This window comes from Chanodichthys erythropterus, chromosome 14, assembly GCF_024489055.1.
Source record: "Chanodichthys erythropterus isolate Z2021 chromosome 14, ASM2448905v1, whole genome shotgun sequence".
NCBI classification, from domain to species: domain Eukaryota; kingdom Metazoa; phylum Chordata; class Actinopteri; order Cypriniformes; family Xenocyprididae; genus Chanodichthys; species Chanodichthys erythropterus.
Genome location: NC_090234.1, coordinates 20,961,310 through 20,986,482, shown reverse-complemented (window position 1 = coordinate 20,986,482; position 25,173 = coordinate 20,961,310). Strand labels below are relative to the sequence as shown.

The 25,173-nt window shown below is 38.3% G+C and overlaps 2 protein-coding genes across 3 annotated transcripts in view; one reads left to right on the top strand and one right to left on the bottom strand.

Moving 5' to 3' along the window:
• si:dkey-10c21.1 (uncharacterized) overlaps nucleotides 1-24,106 on the top strand; it is a 70,999-nt gene extending 46,893 nt beyond the window's left edge. For both annotated transcript variants that reach the window (XM_067409351.1, XM_067409349.1), the window contains exons 6-7: nucleotides 16,246-16,316; nucleotides 23,576-24,106. The gene's annotated coding sequence lies outside the window, so the exon portion shown is untranslated. The remainder of the gene's footprint in view (nucleotides 1-16,245; nucleotides 16,317-23,575) is intronic.
• calcrla (calcitonin receptor-like a) overlaps nucleotides 20,302-25,173 on the bottom strand; it is a 32,835-nt gene continuing 27,963 nt past the window's right edge. The window contains exon 13 of the mRNA XM_067409335.1: nucleotides 20,302-23,742. Within this exon, the coding sequence (XP_067265436.1) occupies nucleotides 23,527-23,742 (216 nt within the window). The 3' untranslated portion in view covers nucleotides 20,302-23,526. The remainder of the gene's footprint in view (nucleotides 23,743-25,173) is intronic.

Sequence of the window (25,173 nt, the reverse complement as noted above, 5' to 3'; positions counted from 1 at the left end):
GTCTCCTCAGCGAAAAACAGAGTGCGATTGCATCTCCTCCCCCTTTTATATGCCCCGGATGGGGAGGGGTGCGTTATGCAAATATCGCACGCCAATGTTCATTGGCTTGTTTTAGTCTTCTCGAAGCTGATAGGGGCTCTCTAGCGATATCCCAATTCGTCGGTCACTACTGACGTACGTCTCCGTTCCCTCCTTCAGGGAACGAGGGTTACATACGTAACCGAGACGTTTTTTTTAGTGTGTAGACACACATCCCAGTGCATGATCGATTATGTGGCATTAAGTTCATTAGGTGCCACTAAAATAACAATCTTTCTATTCAAGGAAGTGAAAAGTCAGTCATTTAAGAGTATTTTCTCAACAGATGCTTGTTTACCAAGAAAACTATTGCATAAGGAGTGCGACAGTTGGTATTTTCTCCCATTTATTTTCTGCATAGAGCATTAATTTGAAGCAAATAAGTAAGAAAAATACAAACTGTGGATTTAATAGTTTTTGTTTGTTTGTTTATTTGTTTATGGGGGAATGAAATACTTATCCAATGATGAATTTATAAAGAATTGAATCAGAACAATAGTAACTAATAACTTACGTATATTGCGCAAAATATTTAGATTTGTTGTAAAACATTCAGTATACACAAATAAATTACTAATCAGAGTGGAGTGATTGTTCACAATGCTTCTCTGTTTGGGGAATCTCTGTAAAGGTTTATGGGTGGTGCAGTTCTTCAACTGTACAATTAACCTTCATTATTTTTTAGTCAAAATCATACATACTTATCACAACTTAATTTCATGTGTTCAATACACCTAATATATACAAAACTGAAAGTTTACTTAATCCATTTGTGTTGGCACTGCATGAATCATTTTTGTTGCAATACTGTAACTAAATGGGCAGTGGATCTGTAATTCCCAGCATGCTTTGCAAGGGACTGCATTAAGATAGTACATTTAGAGATTTGCCCTGCATTTAAAATCGCATACTTAGTATACTATACAAAAGTAATATATACAAAAGTTTTGCAGCCCATCCTCAACCACTCTACTCTTCACCACAATGGTAACCCTGTAAAACTAACATAATGGAACCCCCTGTAAATCCTAACATACAACATTAAATCATGAATTGAGAAGTCATGAATTGAGAAATCAACTTTTCCTTGAGCTTTTGATATATATAAGAGGTCATTGTACTACTATAAGAATATACTGTAAGTGTCAGAACTAAAAACTTCCTTGTTAGTCCAATAAAAGCTTTTATTGACACCAGGTCCATCGAACAGCTAATCCTTTAATGTGCCTATCTATGGTAGGTGAAACGTCGTCTCCGGAGAGGAAATCAACACCTACTTCATCATTGCAATGTAACACCACAAGAATAACATTACCTTTCAAAGGATCCTAATGCTAGGAATATGATTATTTATTTTCAACAATGTATTTAAACAGTTTATTTGTATTTGCAATTTCACTGTTGATTCTTTGGTAAATCTTTCGGCACAGGCTTTGCAAGCAGAGTTTTTTACGATATGGACTCGTCAGTAATGCGAAAACATGTAAGTAACTGTGTTCATTCTAATGCCTGATTTGATAAGTTATAATTCACGTACAGTCAGATGTTCTTTGTTTATGTGTACGTGTATGTAAATCAAACCAGTGACTAAACGTTCAACTTCACATTGTTAAAGAAGCGATCAAAGAACGCTCCCTTTACAATCACTGGAGCTGTCAATCAAACAAAGTTTATCAGTGACAAAACTCCCAAAGTATCACACACCAAAACTCCCGTTTTATTTAACAAATCTCTGCGTTTGTACTATTAGTTACGATGAAAGCATTGTTAGTGTGCAGAAATTGAGTTGCAATGACGAGATCACTGCTTTCATGCGCTCAACAACATGTTCTAATGCCATATTGTCAGCTGCCAGACACAGGAAACAGGGGTAAGTGATATGAACAGCAGGTTTATTGAACAACAACGGTGAAACACAGATTACAGGAATATCCGGGAATGCAGGCGGGGAAAGGGAATGTCATATGGGACTTATCTGAAGCTGACAGTCCTTTAGTGTATTCCAAGGGATCCAGAGGGAACTGTGCAGCGTGGAGACGGTGGAGATCTGCAGCGGTGGGTAACATGGAGGGTACGCTGGAACAACAGGTAAGACACAAATGGTAAGTGGGTCAGGTTTGGCAGCATAGTAGCGATGAGACCAGACACTGTGCTAGGGTGAAGAGTGCTCTTAAATACTGCAGTGCTGATGAGTGCTGACGTGAGGTGATGGCAATCAGTAATCAGGAGCAGGTGATTGCAGAATGTGACCAGCTGTGCAGGAGGAGGAATGCTGGGAAATGGAGTTCAGGGACGGTGAGACAGATAGTTACTGTGACATTACTCCCCCTCCCAATAGGCGTGTCCTCGCGCCGTAGATGGAATAACGGGTTAAGGAGGATGGGCGTACATCAGTCTTAGCAGGAGAGTGACGTGACGGTGCAGGTAGCTATGCAGCCTTCAGGACGGAGCCGGGAACTCAGGGGCCATGGCGGTTCAGGCATCTCCATCTCAGGGGGCCAAGACGGCTCGGGCAGCTCAGGGGACCATGGCAGTTCAGGCCATTCGGGAAGCCATGGCAGATTAAGCAGCTTGGGAAGCCATGGCGGTTCAGGGCGTTCGGGAAGCCATGGTGGATCAGGAGGTTCAGAGTGCCATGGTGGTGCCACTATGGCCACGGGTATATAGCCCCCCCCAAAAAAAAAAATCTTGGGAGGAGCTATGGGTCTCTGGGCAGGAGCAGAGACTGGAGTGGGCTTGGGGATTGGTGCGGGCTCTTGAACACCCTCAAGGACTGGAGCGGACCCTCGAGCAGACTCAGGGACTGGTGCCATCTCTAGGCTCTCAACAAGGAAGGTAGTCACCTCTGGACTCTGGTCGAGGCAGGGAGTTGCCTTGGGACGAGGAAGGGAGTCGCCTCTGACCACAAGTCAATCAGCCACAGGTCCTCCATACTCTCTGGAGAGGACTGAGGCATGGCGGCAGCCATCTTGACTGAGGGTTTGGGCGCGGCAGCACTCTTGGGAAGAAGCTCTTGGGCTGGCTGGAAAGCATATGGGGGAATGAAGCTGTCCCAACATATGGAGATGGCCTCTCTCCAGTCCAGCCCAGCAAGATAAGGGAGTTCCCGGGAATCAACATAGTTGACCCCAATCTTAAATAGTGCCTTGATGGTCTTGTCTTCCAAGGGGCTGTTCTGGAAGTGGCGACAGAATTTTTCAGTGTAGGAAAACAGATCACGGCTGGATTGCACTGCCGCCACGATCTGTCCCACACAGTCTCACACTTCAATTACATTGCTGTCCATCTTTGCTTGGTCTGGTCTTCTGTCAGCTGCCAGACACAGGACACAGAGGTAAGTGATATGAACAGCAGGTTTATTGAACAACAACGATGAAACACAGATTACAGGAATATCCAGGAAAGTAGGTGGGGAAAGTCATATGGGGCTTATCTGAAGCTGATAGTCCAGAGGGAACTGTGGAGCATGGAGACGGTGGAGATCTGCAGTGGTGGATAACACGGAGGAAATGCTGGACCAACAGGTAAGACACAAATGGTAAGTGGGTCAGGTTTGGCAGCATAGTAGCGACGAGACCAGACACTGTGCTAGGGTGAAGAGTGCTCTTAAATACTGCAGTGTTGATGAGTGCTGACAGGTGATGGCGATTAGTAATCAGGAGCAGGTGATTGCAGAACGTGACCAGGTGAGCAAGAGGAGGAATGCTGGGAAATGGAATTCAGGGACAGTGAGACAAATAGTGACTGTGACAGATATAAATGTTATGCAGCATTTTTTATGATTTGAGAGAGCTAGTAAAAATGTGAGAGCTGTAATAGTAAAAATAGCCCCAAAGTAATAGGCTACTTAGCTGTTTCATAGGCAAAGATGTTAGCCAATCACAGCAGCAGGTGTTACACAGCAGACATGCCCCTTAAAACAGAGCATTCAAATAAGAGGGTAGGGAAATGCCTTTTATTTCTAAATTATGATTTTTTTAATGTAAAAAGCATACTAACATTGTAAGTGCACACCAGCAAACATTATAAAACAACAAAACAACACAGTTCATGACCCTTTAAACACTAATTTATGTCTCCCTATGTTAATCTTGTGCAAAAAATAACAAGTAATTTCAGCATTTATTTAAACAGAGAAATTGGAGAATTAGAGAAATCTGCTGTAACTTAATAATATTAAGTTCAGCTTACTACAATACAAGTTGGAGTTCACACAACTTTTTACTATTAAGTACAATTAACTTTCATTGTTATTTGAGCTAATTGCACTTAATTAATTTCACTGTTCGATTTTACAATATACCACCTAAACACTGAAAGGGTAGATCTGAAGATAAATCTAAAGTAAGACTTTCTATGAAATATAAAATGTAGTAATTGTTGTAAGTTCTTCTGGACAAGAATTGCCCCACTTTTTTTTTATCCCACTAAGGGTTCAGCTGATACTATCATAACAAATTTCAGAGCACAATTCATTAAAAATGAGTGGATTCAAGGATTCATGTACAAATCTAGAGCACATCGACTTCTGTTTCATTCACCATGTAGGAGGAGAGAAAGAAAGACACAGAGAGAGAGAGAGAGCACTCAAATGTACTTGACAGCTCTCCAGCTCTCAGTTATGCAAGGATCCCCACAGGCATCCCATTTCTCGCCTCAGCATCCAGACACTGATGTTCATTAGGGTCTGAGCAACTACAGACTATGGCTTAGTTCAGACAAGCGGCAAAAATCTGATTGTTTTGGCTGATCCGACTCAAATCCGTTTAGTTGTTTGTAGTCTAGTGATTCATGAACAAGTCTTTCCTCTGAACCAGTTCTTTTGAATGATTCGCATGAACTGATTCGCAAAGTGTTTGTAAAGCATTCCACTGGAGAACTTTGGATATAAAACTCAAAAATTACCATAGTGTCCATAGTTTCCACCAAAATACCATAGTCACTATAGCTATTGGTGCTGTAAAAATGTGGTATATGCCACAATAAGGAAACCAAGCAAAAGATGAATAAGCTTCTTTTTACTGTTTGAAAGTGCCACATTAATATTATTAATTGACTAAAGTGTATTTTGGTGGAAAATGTGTGGTGATCCTGGGAATTTTCACAAGAAGGGTGACATTTGAACCTTAAAAAAATGTTAAGTTTACATCATCTTTATAATGAATGGCTATAATAATGATATGTAATGAAAAAAAAAATATTACAGCAATTAAATGTTAAATTCTGTATTGGGACAATTGAACTAAATACACTTTTAAATGATAATTCAAATGAATCTGTGATTTGGTTATTTTAAACCAGTTCTCAATGAATCGCTCTTTCCAATGTTAGTCTGTATATCAAGCAGAATTTTTTCTCTCACTTGGGATATGAAGTAGCCTAGATATGCAGTGTCTCATTTTCTCTCCATGTGTCAATTATTCTGTGTTGAATGGTAAAAAAGTAAACTGTTTTGGATGTAGAATATGTAAAATGCTCCTGCTGCATATGTTTTCTAAAGGATGATGAGTTCAACACCATCATGATGGGCATAAGAAGTGGTGGTATTTCAGTTTTCAATCCTCTTTCACAATGACAGCTTCCCTCATGTCTCTTGCTGTCACTTATATCATTACTATGGCAACTGGTATTGATATATACAGGATATTAACCACACTATCTGAACAAATGGATCTGACTTCATCACTTGCAACATTACAGTGTGGACAGTCAATCTTAAAGATTTAATTTGATCTGTTTTACATGCAACAAACCCAGAGAAACAAATATGCACTATTCAACCAGCAATTTCAAGGTTCTTTTGAATACATTGTCTATGTTAGTAATGCACATTTTAATGGATTTACTTTGCAGGAAGCATTGGCATGAGTTCATCTCAGTGGGTGTTTGACAGGTTTATTTTAGAGTCATTGAGGACACATTAATGTAGCTCAGGCTACTCTCAAGGACCTTACAGAAGACTGTTCTTCTGTTTCTGTCTGTTTCCCACCAGCCTTTTAAATGCACAAGGGCATTATGATGTACCTCCTGCACAAAGGCTTCAGTAGCCATACTGAATCACATATGAGAGGAGTTCTGGTTACAGACACCCAGAGCTATGTCCTGGCTTTATCTTGGGATTCTCACTTCCCATTAAAGAGTGTCAAATATGATACACCTGTCTCTACGCAGCGTCTAACCCCAGCAATCGTCACCAAGCTCACTGTCTGACGCATGTTGGCACCAGTAATGGAACGACTTTGCATGTAAATTTGACAGCTGAATGACCCCATCTGCATTACCATTAATAGCTGGGTTTGGTCTGAATGGCTATTTATAATACTAAATATTATTTTTGTGAGATTTCATAACCATTTAAGAATTGTATAAGCATTTGTTTATTTATTTACTTACAGTATTTATTCTAAACGTAATTATGTACAGGGGTTGGACAATAAAACTGAAACACCTGGTTTTAGACCACAGTTATTTATTAGTATAGTGTTTTTGCAACAATTCATCTTGGGAATGACAGATACAAGTCCTTCACAGTGGCCAGAGGGATTTTGAACCATTCCTCCTCCGGAACAGTGGCCAGGTCACTATGGCCCTGTTTACACTTGGTATTAAGATGCGTTTTGGTAGATCGGATCACAAGTAGAAGAGGGAGAGACATACTCCTTTAAACCTGGTGTTTTAATCCGTCTTTTTTGTCCACTGTCAACCACTTCTGTCCTAATTTCTTCAGAGTGATGGTCTATGGGCGGGTTAACCCTAGTGAAAAATACCAAAATTTATTTGAAATACATTTATTTTTTGCTAAGTGTACTACAAATACTTTTACATATTTATGTACTTAATATAAATACCCTGCAAGTGTACTTTTGGTATACTAAATTGGTGTACATAAAGTCGGCTAAATTGGAACAACTAATTTTGTACTTTAAATATGCGGAAGTAGTGCTGAGGTCTAACTAAAGATATACTTTAGTATATTTGATTTTGCTAAAATGGAACTACTGCAAGTATACTTTAGGTACACTTTAAATATCTTGCATTTAAAGACTGATATTATACAGAGATCATACTATCCTTACTAATAGTGATATTAAAACACATTTTTGGTTTAATAGTAAGAAATGTGCATTGTGAAATAAAGAAATACACCATATAATGTTTAATTACTGTATATTTATATCTGTAAGTCTCAAGCGATATGTCAGTAAATACGTTAATGGATTTGTAGTATACTCAGGATTAAATAAATGTATTAAATTTTAGTATAGTTTTTTTTCACTGAGGAATGTTATATTTTATTTTTATTTTTTTTCAGTTCTTTCGATCTACTGACCAAATAAGCTCAAGCAATTTACATATGAATGTGCCTGGAGATGACGGAAAAACATGGTGAGGAGCAACTTTTGTTTCTTTTCTGATAGCTGTAAGACAACCCCAAACGATGTGAGTGTGAACATTGTGCTTGGTACGTTTTTCATCTTCAAACCAAACTTGATTCTCTAGCCGACAAAGGTTAAATCCCATCTGACTAGCGTGCTTCCCATAATGTTTACGCATTAAGTCGGTAGGCGGAGAGTAGGTGGTCTTTTGTGTCTGTTCAAATGCATTTGACTACATGATTGTCTACACTACAAAAGCAATCCAGTGGAATGTGTTTTTAACTACCTCTGGAAATGGTCAAAAGTGGACAAGTTCAAAACATTTTAGACCCTGTTTACACCTGTGTTTAGCATCATCCACCTGTGATTGTATCAACCAGAATGCATCTTATAGGGGCTATTTGTAAGATTTTCACTTTAATAAAGCATAAAAATACCCCAATATGTTTGCAGATATTTAGGAAACATGCTAAGTTCACCTACTTGTTTCAAAGAAAAACAACGCTACAGCCAGACATTCTACTTTGTTTTGGTCTGTGCGAAACTGTGTGCTGCCAGTTTATCCAATAGTATTTCGACATCTCAGGTTGCAGCCATGGAAACCAGCAAACAAACTGGGTCAGAGAATCGCAGATTCTACCTGAACCAAAAAGCCTCTGCATCCATCTAAAAATCTCTATGAACGACAGCATATTAAAACACAGATAAAACAACTCATCAGCTTACAGTGTGTAAGTCTCCTCAGCTTTCACTGTCAGTTGCGCTCCCTCTTGTCGCGTGTCCTCAAGCTGGCCACCCGCGTCTTTGAACAAAGGGGCGGGGCAAACAATATTTTGAATTTGGACTGCAGTACCTATTCGACCACTGGGTGTCATTCCTACATATAGCCCCTTTAATACCAGGTGTAAACAGGGCCTATGTGATGCATGCAGGAGGAAAATGTTTTCTGACTCGCTCCTCCAAAATACACCAAAGTGGCTCAAAAATATTTAGATCTTGTGACTGTGCAGGCCATGGGAATGCCATGATATTGCAGCCCAAGCCATCACTGATCTACCCTTCACTCTGGGCAGCAACAGTCTGGTGTTAAGCCTCTTTGGATCTGGTCCACACTGTAACTTCCACGGATATGGGGAAGACAGTGAAGGTGAACAATACATGTTTCACCTTGTCCACAGCCCAAGATTTGCACTGTTGGCATCAGTAAAACCGACATTTGTCATTGGCACAAGTGACCAAAGATTTGGCTACAGCAACCCGATCATGAATATTGACTGTTTTGGTGGAAACAAGAAAGTCGAGATGGGCATTTGTTTCTGCAGTGATTTGGGAAGCTGTGTTTTTTTGGGATACAATCCAGGTTAGTACCTGGACAATGGACATCCCTTTCAGACAGCTTCCTCTTGAGCCAACAGTTACTCCTATTGGATGTGGTTTGTCTTACATGGAGGTTTGCTGACATTACCCTGGATACCACAGGTCTTGATACACCACAAAGTCTTGCTGTCCTGATCTCAGATGAGCCAACGAGATGCGCACCAACAATTTCATTGAACTCGGACATGTCTTCCATTATGTTGTGTGGATTACAATATTTTATGTACAGCTGTGCTTTTGCTCTGCTAATTTAACCTTCACACTCTGATCTTACTGAGGGAATGTAAAATCAGTGAAGATCCGCCACCAGGCCATGCATATATAGGCGTGAAATCTCCAACACTATATTGGCCAGTGTTTCAGTTTCATTGTCCAACCCCTGTATATCTATATTATTAATTAACTTATTCTTTTTTTTTTTTTTTTTTTTTCATTTTTATTAAAACATTATTATGACACAAGTAGTTTTGCTGAACCAGTGCAGCTGTTTTCAGTTGACCCAGAATGTGCAATGCAATGGATCTGTAATATAGCTAACATTTTGGCTGTCTGAGTTTAATTTGGCTCATGCTGCGCCCAGACAACTACGACAGGATGTTCCCAGAGGCATATGGCATGCTCACTGGGCTCTTTCGCTCACAGCTGTGGCCTATACACCCCAGGCTCTCAAATAACAGCACCTGTCCTTGTTGTGTCCACTATGGACTCTCCTGGGAAGTGTGAGAGAGAGCCACAATTTCTCAGAATGCATAGGTCAAACATCTGACAACAGCATGAACTCTGTGTTTATTGCTTTCAGAATAAACTGTGGGTGCAAACGTGGGGGGAACAGTTATGGATCAATAACAACCTCAATTCGGTTGCTGTGGGACCCAGTTTCAGTCACTTTGAAAATGGCTGAGGTTTAATTATGTGTGCTGTCCATATCTGACGCATTTTCACATCTCTTGACGTCAACTGTAAAATTACAGTGCCGCACCTCTTATATTTCATCCGTTCATTTGGACAAATAGGATAATTTGTGGCGGGTCAGAAAATAGGACTCTCCAGACTGGCATTCTTGTACTTGTGCTGCATTTAGTGTGCATTTGTGTCTGTATTGCTGTAATGTGTACATTGTCTTGCTATTTATGGGAATCTCTGCATAATCTCATTTCTGCATTCTCTGACTAAAGGTCTCTTGTTGTACCATGTGAAAGTTGTTAAAACTGAGCAGATCACCCAACAGCCCTTGCAAGGATAAAAACTAATTGAAATCATATATCCTCCTGGGAGCCATGCACATTTTTGCCTCTGTAGGGGACATCTGTCTTTTTTCTGAATGTCTTCGAGGGTTTGTCACATTAACTTCCTCTTCCTGGTTTTTGAATATTGTTGACTCGTCTTGTACAAGAAAGACATCAATATTTATATCTGTATATCAGGACTAACTGCACGTTTTTTCCCCCCCAAGTTGGATAAACTACAGGTAAAAATGTATCAGTATCAGTTATTCATTAGTAAATGTTCATGTTGATCCACACTCCAATCCAGGGTCGCACGCAGTAATATAACACTGTTTGCTAACCACCACAACAAGAAAAAGAGCAGAACATGAACAGTGCATATGCATATGACTTGAACGCTTGAAAACAAAGTCCACTTGGTAGTGCGTATGCTTCAAATGTTCCTTTCTGCGCTCATGGACAATGAACAATACTTTGAAAGGCTCGAGCCCTGGGTATACTTCATCTTTTTACGCCTACGCTAGTATATAAGCACAGTCAAACACACAGCCTTGGAAAGTATACTTTATTTGATTAGTACGCAAACACAGGTTTTTGACGCATGCGCCGTTTTGAGGAGTCTCTCGCCACCCGTTACAACCCATGTAAACATCTTTATATTCTTTCATGCTAGAGTTGTACAAATGAGATTACTCTTCGCACAATCTCTCATCTATGTAGGCCTCCATTGTCGCTGTAGCTTGCATGCGTTCCAGTCTGTTCTGTTTATGCAGTTTTTCTTTGACTACCTTGTGAATCGACACCCCTAGGACAGGGTTGCCACCTTGTGGCAATTTAATTTAATTTGCATGAGTGACCTGCGCGTACAAATACGCACAGTTGCAAAAATCCAGAGGTGTGCGTATTCTTCTGATGACGAAATTCAGTCACATACTTTGGGATTCACAATCTCAACTTTGCGCGAAACAGAGCGGAATGTGGGAAAATAGATATAGGAGGGTTGGGCTTAAGCTTTGAATGTTTTAAATATAGTTTAAGTGGAGCAAATTGTAACACTCCTGATGCAAGTTTTATTTTTTTATTACTCTACAGGGAGTGCAGAATTATTAGGCAAGTTGATTTTCTGATCATATTTTTTTTTTCCAAGCACATTTTACCAATTCCAATCCACATCAATCTTAATAACTACTATTAATATTGTTTTTAATCATTTATAAGTGATATATAATTGTTCATGAAGGCTGGAAATGAAGAATGCCCTATATTCAGGTGTGCAGAATTATTAGGCAGGTTTTCTTTTACAGATAAAATGAGCCAAAAAAGAGATTTAACTCAGACTGAAAAGTCAAAAATTATTAAATACTCATGAGAAGGACGCAATACTAATGTAATACTAGAAATTGCAAAGTTAAAGCATGACCATTGGACAGTGAAATGCTCATTGGGTCAGCTGGGTCATACAAAAACAGCTGGAGAAGAAAAGACACGTTAACTGCAAAATAATTAAGAATTCAGGTGAAGAATTAAGTGTGAAACCATCAGGAACCCTTTAGTCTCCAGCGCCACCATTTCCCAGTACTGAAACCTACCTGGAGTCTTCAGAAGTGTGAGGTGTCAGGATCTCAGAGACTTAGGTTAGGTGAAGAATCCTAAAAAGCGACCTGCTCTTAATAAGAATCACAAGCTGAAGTGTTATAAAGTACATGAAGACTGGGTTTTTATAGGCCTTATAGACAGACAGCTTGAGAGTGACTCCTGAAGGACCAGCACCACATCCTCTTGTACCACTGTTTGAAGAATTTATCTTCCAGAATCTGGCAGTAAGGTGTGGGAGTTCACTTTTAGTCCATCTCTTATCCTGAAATGTCCATCTTGCAGAGATGGACTAAATGATCTTCCAAAACTTACTGCCAGATTCTGGAAGATAAATTCTTCAAACAGTGGTACAAGAGGATGTGGTGCTGGTCTTCATGTACCCAGTCTTCATGTACTTTATAACACTTCAGCTTGTGATTCTTATTAAGAGCGGGTCATTTTTTAGGATTCTTCACCTAACCTAAGTCTCTGAGATCCTGACACCTCACACTTCTGAAGACTCCAGGTAGGTTTCAGTACTGGGAAATGGTGGCGCTGGAGACTAAAGGGTTCCTGATGGTTTCACACTTAATTCTTCACCTGAATTCTTAATTATTTTGCAGTTAACGTGTCTTTTCTTCTCCAGCTGTTTTTGTATGACCCCGCTGACCCAATGAGCATTTCACTGTCCAATGGTCATGCTTTAACTTTGCAATTTCTAGTATTACATTAGTATTGCGTCCTTCTCATGAGTATTTAATAATTTTTGACTTTTATGTCGGAGTTAAATGTCTTTTTTGGCTCATTTTATCTGTAAAAGAAAACCTGCCTAATAATTCTGCACACCTGAATATAGGGCATTCTTCATTTCCAGCCTTCATGAACAATTATATATCACTTATAAATGATTAAAAACAATATTAATAGTAGTTATTAAGATTGATGTGGATTGGAATTGGTAAAATGTGCTTGGAAAAAAAATATGATCAGAAAATCAACTTGCCTAATAATTCTGCACTCCCTGTATTTATTTTGTACTTTAATAACACACAATGCTTTTCGGTTTTGTAGCTGATTGTGACCAAATGCCTTTTGTTTTTATCAGTCTAGGTCAAAAAATAGTACATTCTGTTTACTGCTTAGTGCTTAATACAGAAGGCTGTACTGTACCAACTACTTAAGAGGGACTCAATTTTACTAGGTGTAACAAACTGTAATTTGCACTACTGTCTGTTCAAAATAAATGAAAAGAAACCTATCCATTGTGGATTTGTTCCTTTGCTTGACTTGGCATTGTCAATACAAGATCTTGACCATAAAACTAATGCACCTCTTGATGGAAATAAATGTTATTTCCATCACAGTGCAAGAGGTGAGCACTCTGTAAAGTCTACTCCAGCACATCCTAAAGATTTTCAATGAATTTAAGGTCTGGACTGTTAATTCATTTGTGAAAATGATTCTTCATGCTCCCTCCCAGCCATTTTTTCACAATTTGAGCTTGATGAATCTTGGCTTTGTCACCCTATAATATGGCCAGACTTTTTTATGAAGAAAATCTATTGATTATATATAAAGAACATCTATAAATTTTGTAGGGTTCCACAATAAAAGGTAAATTATTACTTTTTATTTTTTTCTCAAAATTATAATCATTATTGTTTATAGCAGTTATGTTATTTGAGATCCTGTTTATATTGCCTGTATTGTATTGCCTCAGGATGTCCCAAACATTACAACAAAGTGAAAAGAGCATTCCAAAAGTCCAGAGACGTTTTGTTTGGGGCCTTTTGAAGTTGAACAAGTGATATAACTCTATATTATCACATCAAATGCACCACAGTCCCTTATTCCCTTGGAAGGAGCTCTTATTCAAATGTCTTGTTTATTTTACAGATAACTGGAAATTGTACAAGTAAATAGTCAACTCCCTTAAAATCCTGGTTGCATTGCTGAGGGGGGACCAGTGCTATCTGGATGGTCTTTAGTGATTGTTTTCACAGAGTAAAGACTCTCCCATCTGCCCATTTCCTGTGCTATCAAAGACAGGGCTTGATTAGATAGAACAAACACACGTTTGGCGCCTTTGTTTCTAGAATGAATCTGTGCTGCCCAGGTCAATGTGTCACAGGTCACAGGCTGCCATGGGGTTCAGGACCCCATTGTATGTACTATGAAGTCAAACATTTTGTCCGAGTTCAGGAGTGATCCTGAATTATTTATACATTTTTGAAAGATTTATCATGAATGTTTTCTTCTGAAATAGAATGCACCTACCAATATGAGTACTTTTTTAAAAATTCATTCCAGCCTCTCTTGGATGAGTCATATATTAAGCTCAGTCATATGTCAGGAGGTTAATGCTGGTAAATTGCAATTTCCTACCCATGGATGTTCTCTTAGATGTCCCTTCAGGGTCTTGTTGGAGTTTTTTTTATTGTTATGTCTAGTATAGTGACAGTTATGTCGTCGATCATAATATTGCCCAATGAACTGTTTTGATTCTTATGGATATTTACATGCCAGTGTTTATCCAATTAAAATGAAAGAAAGCTTAATTTGCATGTAATGCTAGTCATATGTGCATTTCATTCAACTGTGCATGTTGTTTGGCCAGTCATGATCATTTTAATTAAATGTGCTGTCGTTTCAACAATATAATCATTTTTGGTGATGTAAGAACTATGTGCAATTAGTGAAATAAACAAATGGAAGAATAGGCTTTTCTATGCGTGTTTTCCATTTGCTGTGCTTCAGTCATGCCTTTCCCTATAGGCACATGAATATGTGAGGATGAAAGTGAGTGTTGCTCACCCATCTGTGAATTGTAATAAAGCACGTTTTTATCAGATTTTGAAGCTAAATGCAGGTGACACTGGCCTTGGGCAGCCTCCACCCTGTGTTATTTTCCATTAGTGTGGCCTGCCTGCTGTTTAGGTCATTTAGGGCTAACTGTGTTTTTATAACATGGATGTTAATGTTGTTGCATCTCCATTGTGTGAGATTGTGAGAGATTCAAGTCATTCATATCAAGACAGTTGAATAGATTAATCAATGTGAAGACAGATTAACCCATTTAGAAATGAGTAATGTTAATTGGAATATATTCTCAGGGGGAGCAAAGATATGCAACTCCAAAGTATAGGTAGAAAGCATTAATGTGCCTACAAACACTGAAAAGACTCTATAGTTCTTCCCCATGTACTTAATCAACATCATTTGCAGTCTTCCAAGAGAGCTGCTGTTGGAAGTGCTCTTTAATTTATTCCTTTCCATCTGACTTTTTCTGTATGTCCTTGTCTTTGGCATTGATTTCAGGATGACAATTTTGGAGTGAATTATTATTTTATTTTTATGACTAATGTGGCATTTTAAATACTCTCAGTATGTTCTTGGTTCATTTTGGGGTTACTTCTAATCCTCTTGGTAAAAAAATCAGTGTAGTCTCTTCAACTGCATTCCTCACCTGGCAGAACTGCCTCATCATTCCTGCCGTATCTCCGTGAATACAGATGAGTACTATTTATTTAAGGCAATGACGTAGGTTACTGTTAAAATTCTTGGATAAAGCAGAACATATGGTGAACACGCATTCATGTGGGCAGAGGAATGAATGCTTATCTCCTGTTTGTCAAGTGTATGTTAGCCCACCTGTTTCAGCAGCTCTCAGTTTCAGTGGACTTTCCCTCTGATTAGACACCGTTCTACGTGTTGAGAGAGATTGTTTTTTTTTTTAGCTTGAACATTGAACATGATCTTTTCAGTTGGAACAGAATAAATAAAACACATTTTCTTCTGTGCTCAAGCTAAAGGAAAATGGGCACCAAAATATAACATTTCAGACTTGAATAGTATTGATGATGACTCCACGTCTCCAAGGCAGTCTTGTATTTTTTGTATGGCTCTCACAGTTTGTTTTCCATTCAAGTGTTGTAAAGACTTCACCACAGTGCTCTCTGGGATTGCCCCGTTTACTTAATTCTGTCCAAGATGGTGGACAGCATATGTTCTCAATTTAATGCTGCACTGTGGCATGTCAAAGGAAACATCTGGTGGGCAATACTTCCTTGGTAAACTTTTTTTTTAGTCTTCACTCCCAGCATGATGCCCTTTAGTTCTCAAAAGTATCTGATGACATGCAGAACAGACATTACTCTTGTAAATTTACTCTAGCTGGTAGGAATTCAGCTATATCATCTTCTAATTTTTACTGTTTGAGTAACTCTTTACCTCATATTCACCATTTCTATTTGGTGCTTAATTACACATTACATTTTTTCATCCGGCTACTAATAAATGAGCAGTTCACAGTCTGTTTATACTTTTTTTCAGACAACTAGGTTTTTTTATACTGTTAAAATCAAAGTATATAAGATTTTTGGATTAAAATATCCAAAAATCACTGGAAGAATGTAATGTTTTGTTGACTTGTGTACTTACATTATCCCAAATGTTTCCAAGAATGTTTAAATCCAGAGAAAAAATCAATTTTAAGGAGGACACGGACCATGTCCGTGCATCGCCTATCAATGACATCATACCCGCGTTACCCTTGATTTACGGTTTAAACCATGGAAACACCAAAGACGCTTTAATATATTATGTTTTATTAGACAGGTGAGCAGCTGTTTGGATGGACATATTCACTGACAGAAAACGAATCACTGTTCTACAGCTGAACACAGTAAGTCTTAATGTTTAAATCTCGTTTTCTTGATTTACAGTGAGTACCATGTTTTACCATGTCTAATATTGATCTAGCTTACTGCAGTGTGCAACAAAAGTCTAATAGCAGCCACCGAGTGAATGCACAGAGTAGCATTATAACAACTTTTAACACACAAATGTATCTAATATGATAAAACAGCGCTGTGTTACCTTACATACACATGACCGGAAGAAGCAGAAGCGGTGACTGTGGCATAATAAAGGCTCCACTGCTCTCAAGACGTGTGTCGCACTCGTCTCTCATTAGCAATCATTCCTTTGGCCTTGTTTCGCTCCAACGGCTTTCAGCCACACCCTGCTTCAAACTACAGTACTGTTGATGAATCTTTAATACGTTAGCTCATCTATGAATATGATTTCTGCCAGAGTCCCATCTGATTTTTTTCCACCAGCTGTAGACATGAAGACAAAACCTCCCATAACTCCACGAAATCAAGGCATCATCAAGCTATGCCTTTGTTTTGAATAAGCGACCTCTAGCGGTGAAAATTTACATATTGTGCCTTTAAAAGACATTTTTATTATATAGACACAGGCAGGGACATGCACAGGAATTTTGAGGGGCAGTTGCTCTGACCTAAAAAAAGGGCACTCCCCTACCAACAATAAATAATTTTTTTTTAAAAACTCACGGGCTATATGAAGAACTGAGAATAACATAAGATATGAAATAAATAGTCCTAACCACAATAGCAATTAAGTAAAAAAAACGAACGAATCCCTTTAAATATAGGCCTATCATCGGATCGATGTCTTGAGGTGTGGTAACCGTGGTATAAGCGGAATAATTGACTCCGCTTCGAGTCGTGACCGAATCACCACCTCAGGTGTGCATTATTTTTCTAATAATTCAACGGCCCGTCGTCAATTATTCCTTACTTGAATCACAGCTTAAATAGTGTTTTGACATCGACAACCCAAGCGCATTTTACCTCAAACTTGCGTCGTTAACTTTCTAGCAATCGCTTATCGGGTCGACATTAACACACGGACAAAATTATATTCAGAATTAAAAATATTTTTATACCACTTCTTAATGTGTGATTGTGTAAAGGTTTCACGAGATACCAACCTTTCGCGAACTTGCTTCCAACACTCGTTCTCATGGAGGTGTGCACGGAGGGGAGGGGCTGTGTGCGCGTGAGTATGTGAGAGAGACGCGGGAAAATGAAATGCAGCTGAACGTTTGCTCTTTGAAAGACATTGACAAAGACGAAAAACTAAGGACATTTAATCTATAATTTTATTTTATTTTAGTTAGTTTTGCCAAACACACATTACAGTTTTGGTTAGCTATCGTTTTTTTGTAATGCCTCGTTTTCATTTTTATTTCAGTTAGTTAAACCCACCTAGTTTTCGTTTTTTCGTTCGTTTTCGTTAACGATTATAACCTTACTCACCTTTCCGACAACGTTACGTCGTCTCACCCGACAACCGCGACAATCTCCTTCCAGTGCCGCTCATGCAGGCTCAGCTCAGGTGCTGGTCGCGTGCACTCAGAGTTTGCCCTTCCCCTACTGACTTCCACTTTCGGACGGGTGCCCAAATATGGAAGTGAATGAGGCTTTGCGGTTATTTATTTATTTATTTATTTATTTATTTTATCGAGGCCTACGTGAAATTCTGCATCCATTGTACGATTATTTTACTTATATTTTTCCACCTCGGAAGGGCAACGTGAGTCGAGAAGGGCATATGGGCAGTTGCCCGGGCAACCTGAGCAACCCCCCTGTGCACGTCCCTGTGAGATTTGTAGAGGGGGATGGGGGGGGGGGGATTTCCCCCCTTCTGGTCTATGTATCCCCTGCCTCTGCTGAATTATTTTTATCCCCGGTAGGATTTGTTGACATGGTTTTAAAGCTATTGTTATCCAATTTGTTGGCCTTAAAATGTCTTAAAAATGCACATATGTACACTAGGGAAATCTAAATTTTCAAAATATCCCCCCCTCTGTTTTCTCACAAACTGCACCCTGTATAGTCATGTCAACTTTACACTGCAAATGTGGCAAAGGAGAGCTTCTGTAGAGGCATTTAGTCTACACAGACTGTTTAATGCTGCTCAGAGGTACAGCAATTGTAAATGACACTAAGGCATGGGGTGGGTCAGAACAGGCATATTTTATGGAGTATTGTATCCTTAAACTGATTTTTGAGCTGGCACAGAGCAGCCTTAGATTAGTTCACTTTCTGATGAACACAACCGTAAAAATATTAATAAATATCCTGACACATCCGAGCTTTATAATGGCAGTATGCGTAACCAAATGAGTATGAGCTGAAGAAAGTGTCTCCATCCATCATAAACATACTCCACACGGCTCCGGAGGGTTAATAAAGGCCTTCTGAAGCGAAGCGATGCGTTTGTGTAAAAAAAAAAAAAAAAAAAAAAAAAATCCATATTTAACAAGTTACGAAGTAAAACGTCTAGCTTTTGCCAGAAAGCCTTCCGTATTCTTCAAAAACTTTAACTGGCATCACGTCAGTTCCGTATAGGGAAGGCGTAGGATGTACAACATAAGCTTTTTGAAGAATTTGGAAGGCAGTCTGGCGGAAGCTAGATGTTTTTGGGTTTTTTTACACAAATGCATCGCTTCGCTTCAGAAGGCCTTTACTAACCCTCCGGCGCCATGTGTAGTATGTTTATGATGGATGGAGACACATTCTTCAGCTCATATTTCACACGTTTGGTAACACATAGCTCGGATACTCCAGGATATTTATTAATATAACTCAGAGTGTTCATCAAAAAGAAGAAAGTCTTATACACATAGGATGACTTGAGGGTGAGTAAAGCTTGGGGTAATTTTCATTTGAAAGTGAACAAATCCTTTAACTTAGCTGCAAAGATGCCTATAGATATTTTATTGTATAATATTTACTAATTAACACTTTAGCTAATAACAATATTTTATTTTTTGTAAAGTAATGGCGCTATAAAAATACAAAAATATTATTATTATTATTATTATTATTATTCTTGATGGATGGATTGAAACATAGCATTATGCACTCCTGAGCCCCCCAAAAAAGGGCCAAGCCCAAGATGGCTAAACACTAAGCTTTTACTCGTCTAAACCACAAATTATTGGTCAGGAAATTAGCAAAATTTAAGCAAATACTGTACTTAAAAAGCCATTGCGGTCTCAGAAACAGAAACATCAAAGACAGAATGAAGATCGTGGCAGAATATGGGAAGTTGTGTGTGACTGTGGAGTGATGAATCACTATGAAACACGAGTTGCACGGTGATGCTCCAGAGCGATGTCTTTGAAAATCTGCTGAGAAATATAAATGCATTTCTACCACAGTAAAGGAAGAATGTGGGGGGAGCCTTTTAGCTGCCGGTATTGGGGAATATTGCGGAATGTCTTGCTTCCCACAATTGAAAAGGAGGGATCAGATGTTATTTTTCAACAATCCAATGCTCCTTCCCAAACTGCAAAGTGGCTTGAGAACAAGTCCATTAGCCTCATGTTTGGTCTTCTTCAGAACCCTTTAGTGAATATGTTCTCACAATGAACTCAAATGAACTAGGAGACATGAACTGTTTGAAACCATTAACATTAACTGGATTTACACTGACTCTTACTTGAACTATTCCCTGAACAGTGATTTGTGATTAAAATGATTAAGGCCGTTAAAAGACCACTAAATATTTAGCCATTTTTAGCCAGGAGTCTAGTTGTTAAAATTCCTCTAACTAACAAAGCAGTGCACTCGACTGAAGGCAGTTGAAGGACACGTTTGATGACGAACATGACTTTGTGAGAGGACTTCATTAGAGATTGCCCTTGGAATTTGAGTAAATTAATTTCAATCCAGTTCAGTGTGAATAATGGAACCTTTGAGGTACTTTTGTATTTTGACCAACATCTATTCCCCACCCCAGTGCTTTTAATGAAATGCACATTAGCATTCAAACAAGACACTTGAAATAATAATCTATAATTACAGAATAATACAATACACATGATTGCAACACTGCCCACATTTTATGAAATAAATGTTACACGAATACACCTCAAGAGAACAAAAGACATATTACATTCATACAGAAAAGAACATTTGTAGTGGTTGAGTTTAGGTGCAGCATAGACACAATACAACTATTCTGATACCAACATAGAAAGCAAAATTAACTTTCATAAAAAGTACAACCTTAAATACCAGGAAGAAAAACAACAAGCAAATGTATATTTGCAACATACTATGAAACCTATGAAACCGTCCTGCAGTGAGTATTTTTTTAACTGAAACACAAATGATCACAAACAACATAACAAAACATCATGAGCGACAGTAATTGGCACACATTCATGAAAATGAAATGTTGTGTTGAGTCTGCGGAACTTAATGAGATGATACAGTGGATATTTGGCATTTTATTTACATGCTGTGATTTGCAGTATTAATACTGATTTGCTCTGAGCCCAGATAGAGAAATGTTTCTTGTTTAGAGTGTAATGCAAAGCAATATTATGCACACCCCTATGAAATATTCAGATGTGATTACAGCTAACAATATAATATTTACATATTTAATACAAGCACATTCACGCACGTTTGTAGCATTACCTGTGTCAACAATTCTGTTTGCATGGTCTAATATGGACAAAAGCAGGAATTAAAAATGAGTAGTTCACCCAAAAATAATGTGACCAGATCGGGGAGTCTTTTTTCCACTGATTTATGAACCTTCAGTTGGCTCATTCATAACAGGCTCAGTGAATAATGACTTCAGATTTCAGTCTGTTTGTCATGTGAAGTGAAGAGATCGAAATGTAAATATTGTACGAGTTCAGAAAGCATATATATATATATATATATATATATATATATATATGTGCATGAGTAGAAAGAGTGGAGTAAGATTCATCAGAAGTTTTCCTTTTTTCCAACAGAAATAGCTAACTGCACATGGGTTTGGAATGACATGAAGGTGAGCAAATAATGCCAGTTTTCATTTTTGGGTGAACTATTCCTTTAAGCATTATGAACACTTGCTGATTTTCAGAGAAGAACGGAGTGAGTAAAGCTGTGACATCAAAGGAAATAAACACTGGGCACATTACTCAAATCATGGAATGTTATTGAATTTAGTGAAATGTAGAATTTAAAGTGTCTTTAGAAGCCAAAGGGTCAAATATCAAGAACCTTTTTTTTATTTAGTTGCTTCTGAATCCCTGCACTTTGACACAAGAGAGCGATATCTCAAACACTCCAAGCGTATTATAGGAAATATGAGTAGCAGATTCTAGGTAGCAGATTATTGTACCTTATTTCATAAGTCACATGACTGAACACTACAAGCATGTTAAGAAATATGAAGTCAAAAAACACTGAAAATGTGGCATGGGTAGTATACATTTAATTGTGAAAAAATAAGAATATAAATTAGATTATATTGAGAAATACTGTATATTTTAAAGTGATAAGCATATTTTTGAGTTCTTACATAAATTATGGTCCAATCTCCAGTGTCATTTTCAGGAGTCCCTAAAGCAGGTGTTTTGGAATTACTTTACAAAGAACTCACAATATTTGTGATTTGTGTTGTCAAATAAAGGATATACTTAAATGGCAATTAGAGACCAAAATTGTGCATACTAAAAGTACTAAATCTTATTGATTTCTTCCTGAAGTTTCAATTTACTTCTTGTCCAAATAAACAAAGACAACAGCTGGCTATGATACGGTTTCAGATTTACGTTAAAATAGTTGCCAAATCATTATTAGGCTGTGTGTCCACCAAAGCATTTTATCCAGCTGCTAGCGTACTTTTCCAATTGTTTTCAATGGGAACACAGGAACATAACGAGGCTGAGCGACTTTTTCACGTTCAAGCTTTGAGCGCTCAACGTTTTTACGGTCGAGTAAAACTTTGAGTGAAACGCTGCGCTCATCACTTTCACTTTTTAGTCAGCCATCCAATCAGAGTGGAGGAAGGGCAGGACAAATACAACACCGACCAACTTTCACAACATTCTTGCTGTAAAACATCATCAACAAGCAGAGAACGGAACAAAATGAATAAGAAATTAAGGCCCCGTTTACACTAGTGTGTTTTTGTTTGCTACGGTTACACCTGTCGTTTACACTACGCCAGCAATTTCGAACCTCAAAAACGGAGACTTTCGAAAACGATGGCGTGGCTGTTCGCTCTGCATATCCTTGATGACCATGTAAACAGTAACATGGAGACTGAACTGCAATCTTTGCTGGGTCTGTTGTCATTTTTAGCAGCCACTGTGTAGTTAAACTCTGCATTTTTTTAATACTGCAGCTGCCTACATGTGCAAGAGGCAACTGTTTACACATGTAGGCGTATGCCCAGTGTGCATGAACGGTCATGTAGTATAGACGGAGATCGTTTCTGAAATGCTGTGGAAATGCCAGTGTAGACGAGGATCGTTTTCATTTTAAAACGCCGAACAAAAATGCACTAGTGTAAACAGGGCCTAATATTGCTGGTCTCCGAGCATACATAGCAGGTACTCTACATTGTCAACATTTTTAGTCTGTAACAAATTATCTGCGAAATCAATTACAAGTAACAGTGCCGAGGGTATTCCGTATCATAGCAACAAAGTGTCTCAACTGAAAAAAAAAAAAAAACTGCAGTGCCGAAGCACTCTTAAGCACTCACAGATAGGCATTTTCAGCAGAGCATCTAGCATTTTCAGCTGGCTAAAACGCATTGGTGGTCACACAGCCTTATAAAAGAAAAAGCGGCACTGGCTTTTGTGAACTCTTCAATTTTTTTTCCAACATGTATATAGTTTTTGTTTAAAAATATACATTTCTCAGTGTGGTCATCATTTGGATTAGATTTATCTTTTTTTATCACAGGGACAATCCTATAAGACAAAGAAGTGCATTACATATAAGAGCTGAATATTTACATTTAATTCCACTGCAGACAGCAGTCGAGCAAACTAAAACACTGTGAAGTACAAAGACATGGCAAATAATGCTTGTATTTGTCCATTGAACATTGAATGAAGGTAGCAAAATGTTTTTCAGTGTAAATTCTAGGAGAAATACCTTTTCTCCACCCTTCAGAGAGTATGAGTGGTGAATTATGGGTAGAAAGGTCCAAGTCAGCCATGTGACAGCTGTTGCTGTAACCAACAGTTTATATATAAACTGCCACGTTCCGTGGCATCAGGCAAAGGGATTCTCTGGTTTTAAGATGTTGTCAATGTCATTGCAGTTTTTGCCATTCAAGTGTTCTGTGTGGCCATCGATGCTGTAACAGCCCTGGACCTCTGTGATGGAGGATGCCGTGTACGAGGCAGACCTCATAGCATCGGACTGCGCGATGGTGCTTCCAAACTGGATGCGGTACTGATTCCAGTACCGCCTTAAAACCGCTTGGACCTGGGGAAGGTATGGACAGATGATCTCAGTGAACATACATCACTTATCATGCAGAATTAATAAAACATGATCTACTTTTTGAGCATTTAACAATTCACATTTAACTAGTTTTATAAAATAAGATTTATGATTTGGACAGATTTACTAAACAGGGCAAATTAGAGAACAATTCCAAAAAAAAGCCTATGGGAGTGATCTACTGATGACGCACAAATGAAAGAACACAGACGCAGCCGGATCATTTCCATAATGACCAGCGCAATCTAACAAGAGCAGCGCAAATTAGCATCTGGTCTAAGACATGCTTTTTGGGCAGTAAATAATGGCACAAATACCAGTATATTGAATAACGCAAACCTTAGTAAATCACCTTGCATAATTCATTTAAATACTCTCCTCCCATAAATTTTGCATCTGAACAGGATCCTAGAAAAGAATATGCAATAAGGTCAGTCATAAAAATAACTGTCCACACGCTTTCAGTGCTCATTTTTCACTGCACGTCTTTAGTAAATCCTGACGGTAGTTTTTAATGCCTAAAGAGAGTTGCACTGCTGCAAGCTGTTAGCAAATCTGTCCCAAAATCTCTAAACTCATGTCACCATTTTGGGGGGGGTGTGTCATGACCAAAAACATAAAATTTCACTGTAATTTTATATATCGCAATTTAATTTTTTGTAATGGAAATTGTCATATAAAACATTTGTCATATAAAAGTTTATTATTTAGAAATTTAGCAAATAATAATAAAATATAATATTTGTAGTCACAGATACTCTGAAATTCGCTAAAACAGCACGATTGTCAGCATGATTAAATTACCATGTAATAATGTATATTTTTGGATATCCTAATTAAAATAATTACTATATTGTACAAATGAAAGTAATTCATCTAAATTGATTTATAAGTTTAACTAATTATAAGTCTGGCATCAGTTCTTAAATAGCACAGTACCATGCAACAAAACTCAAAACAGTAAAACATATATTATGAAATTGATATTTCATAAACATATATTATGAAATTGATATATACACTCTTAAAAATTAAGGTTCTTTGTTAGCACTGATGGTTTCATGAAGAACCTTTTAAGGCCGACTGAATTTCCTTGGAAAGCGCAGCTTTATTCAAGTAATTTCCAAAGAAACAGGAAGACAGGGCGTGATATATCTAGAAGCTCCTCCCCTTTTTTCAAAATATCCAATTTTCCTAAGATCATAGCTCGGCCAGAGCCGTTGAGCTCGTAAAACCCAATTTTCCTCATAATCTCTTACCGTTTCTCCTCCATATTGCTTTAAAAATATAGCTCTGTACTCTCGTGTCTCTGGACCAGAGCAGACTGTGCTCACGCTGTGGCGGTTCACGTGACACTAACGAGAAACCGGACTTCATACGCGTCAATGGAAATCATATTTACACTGTCTGAAT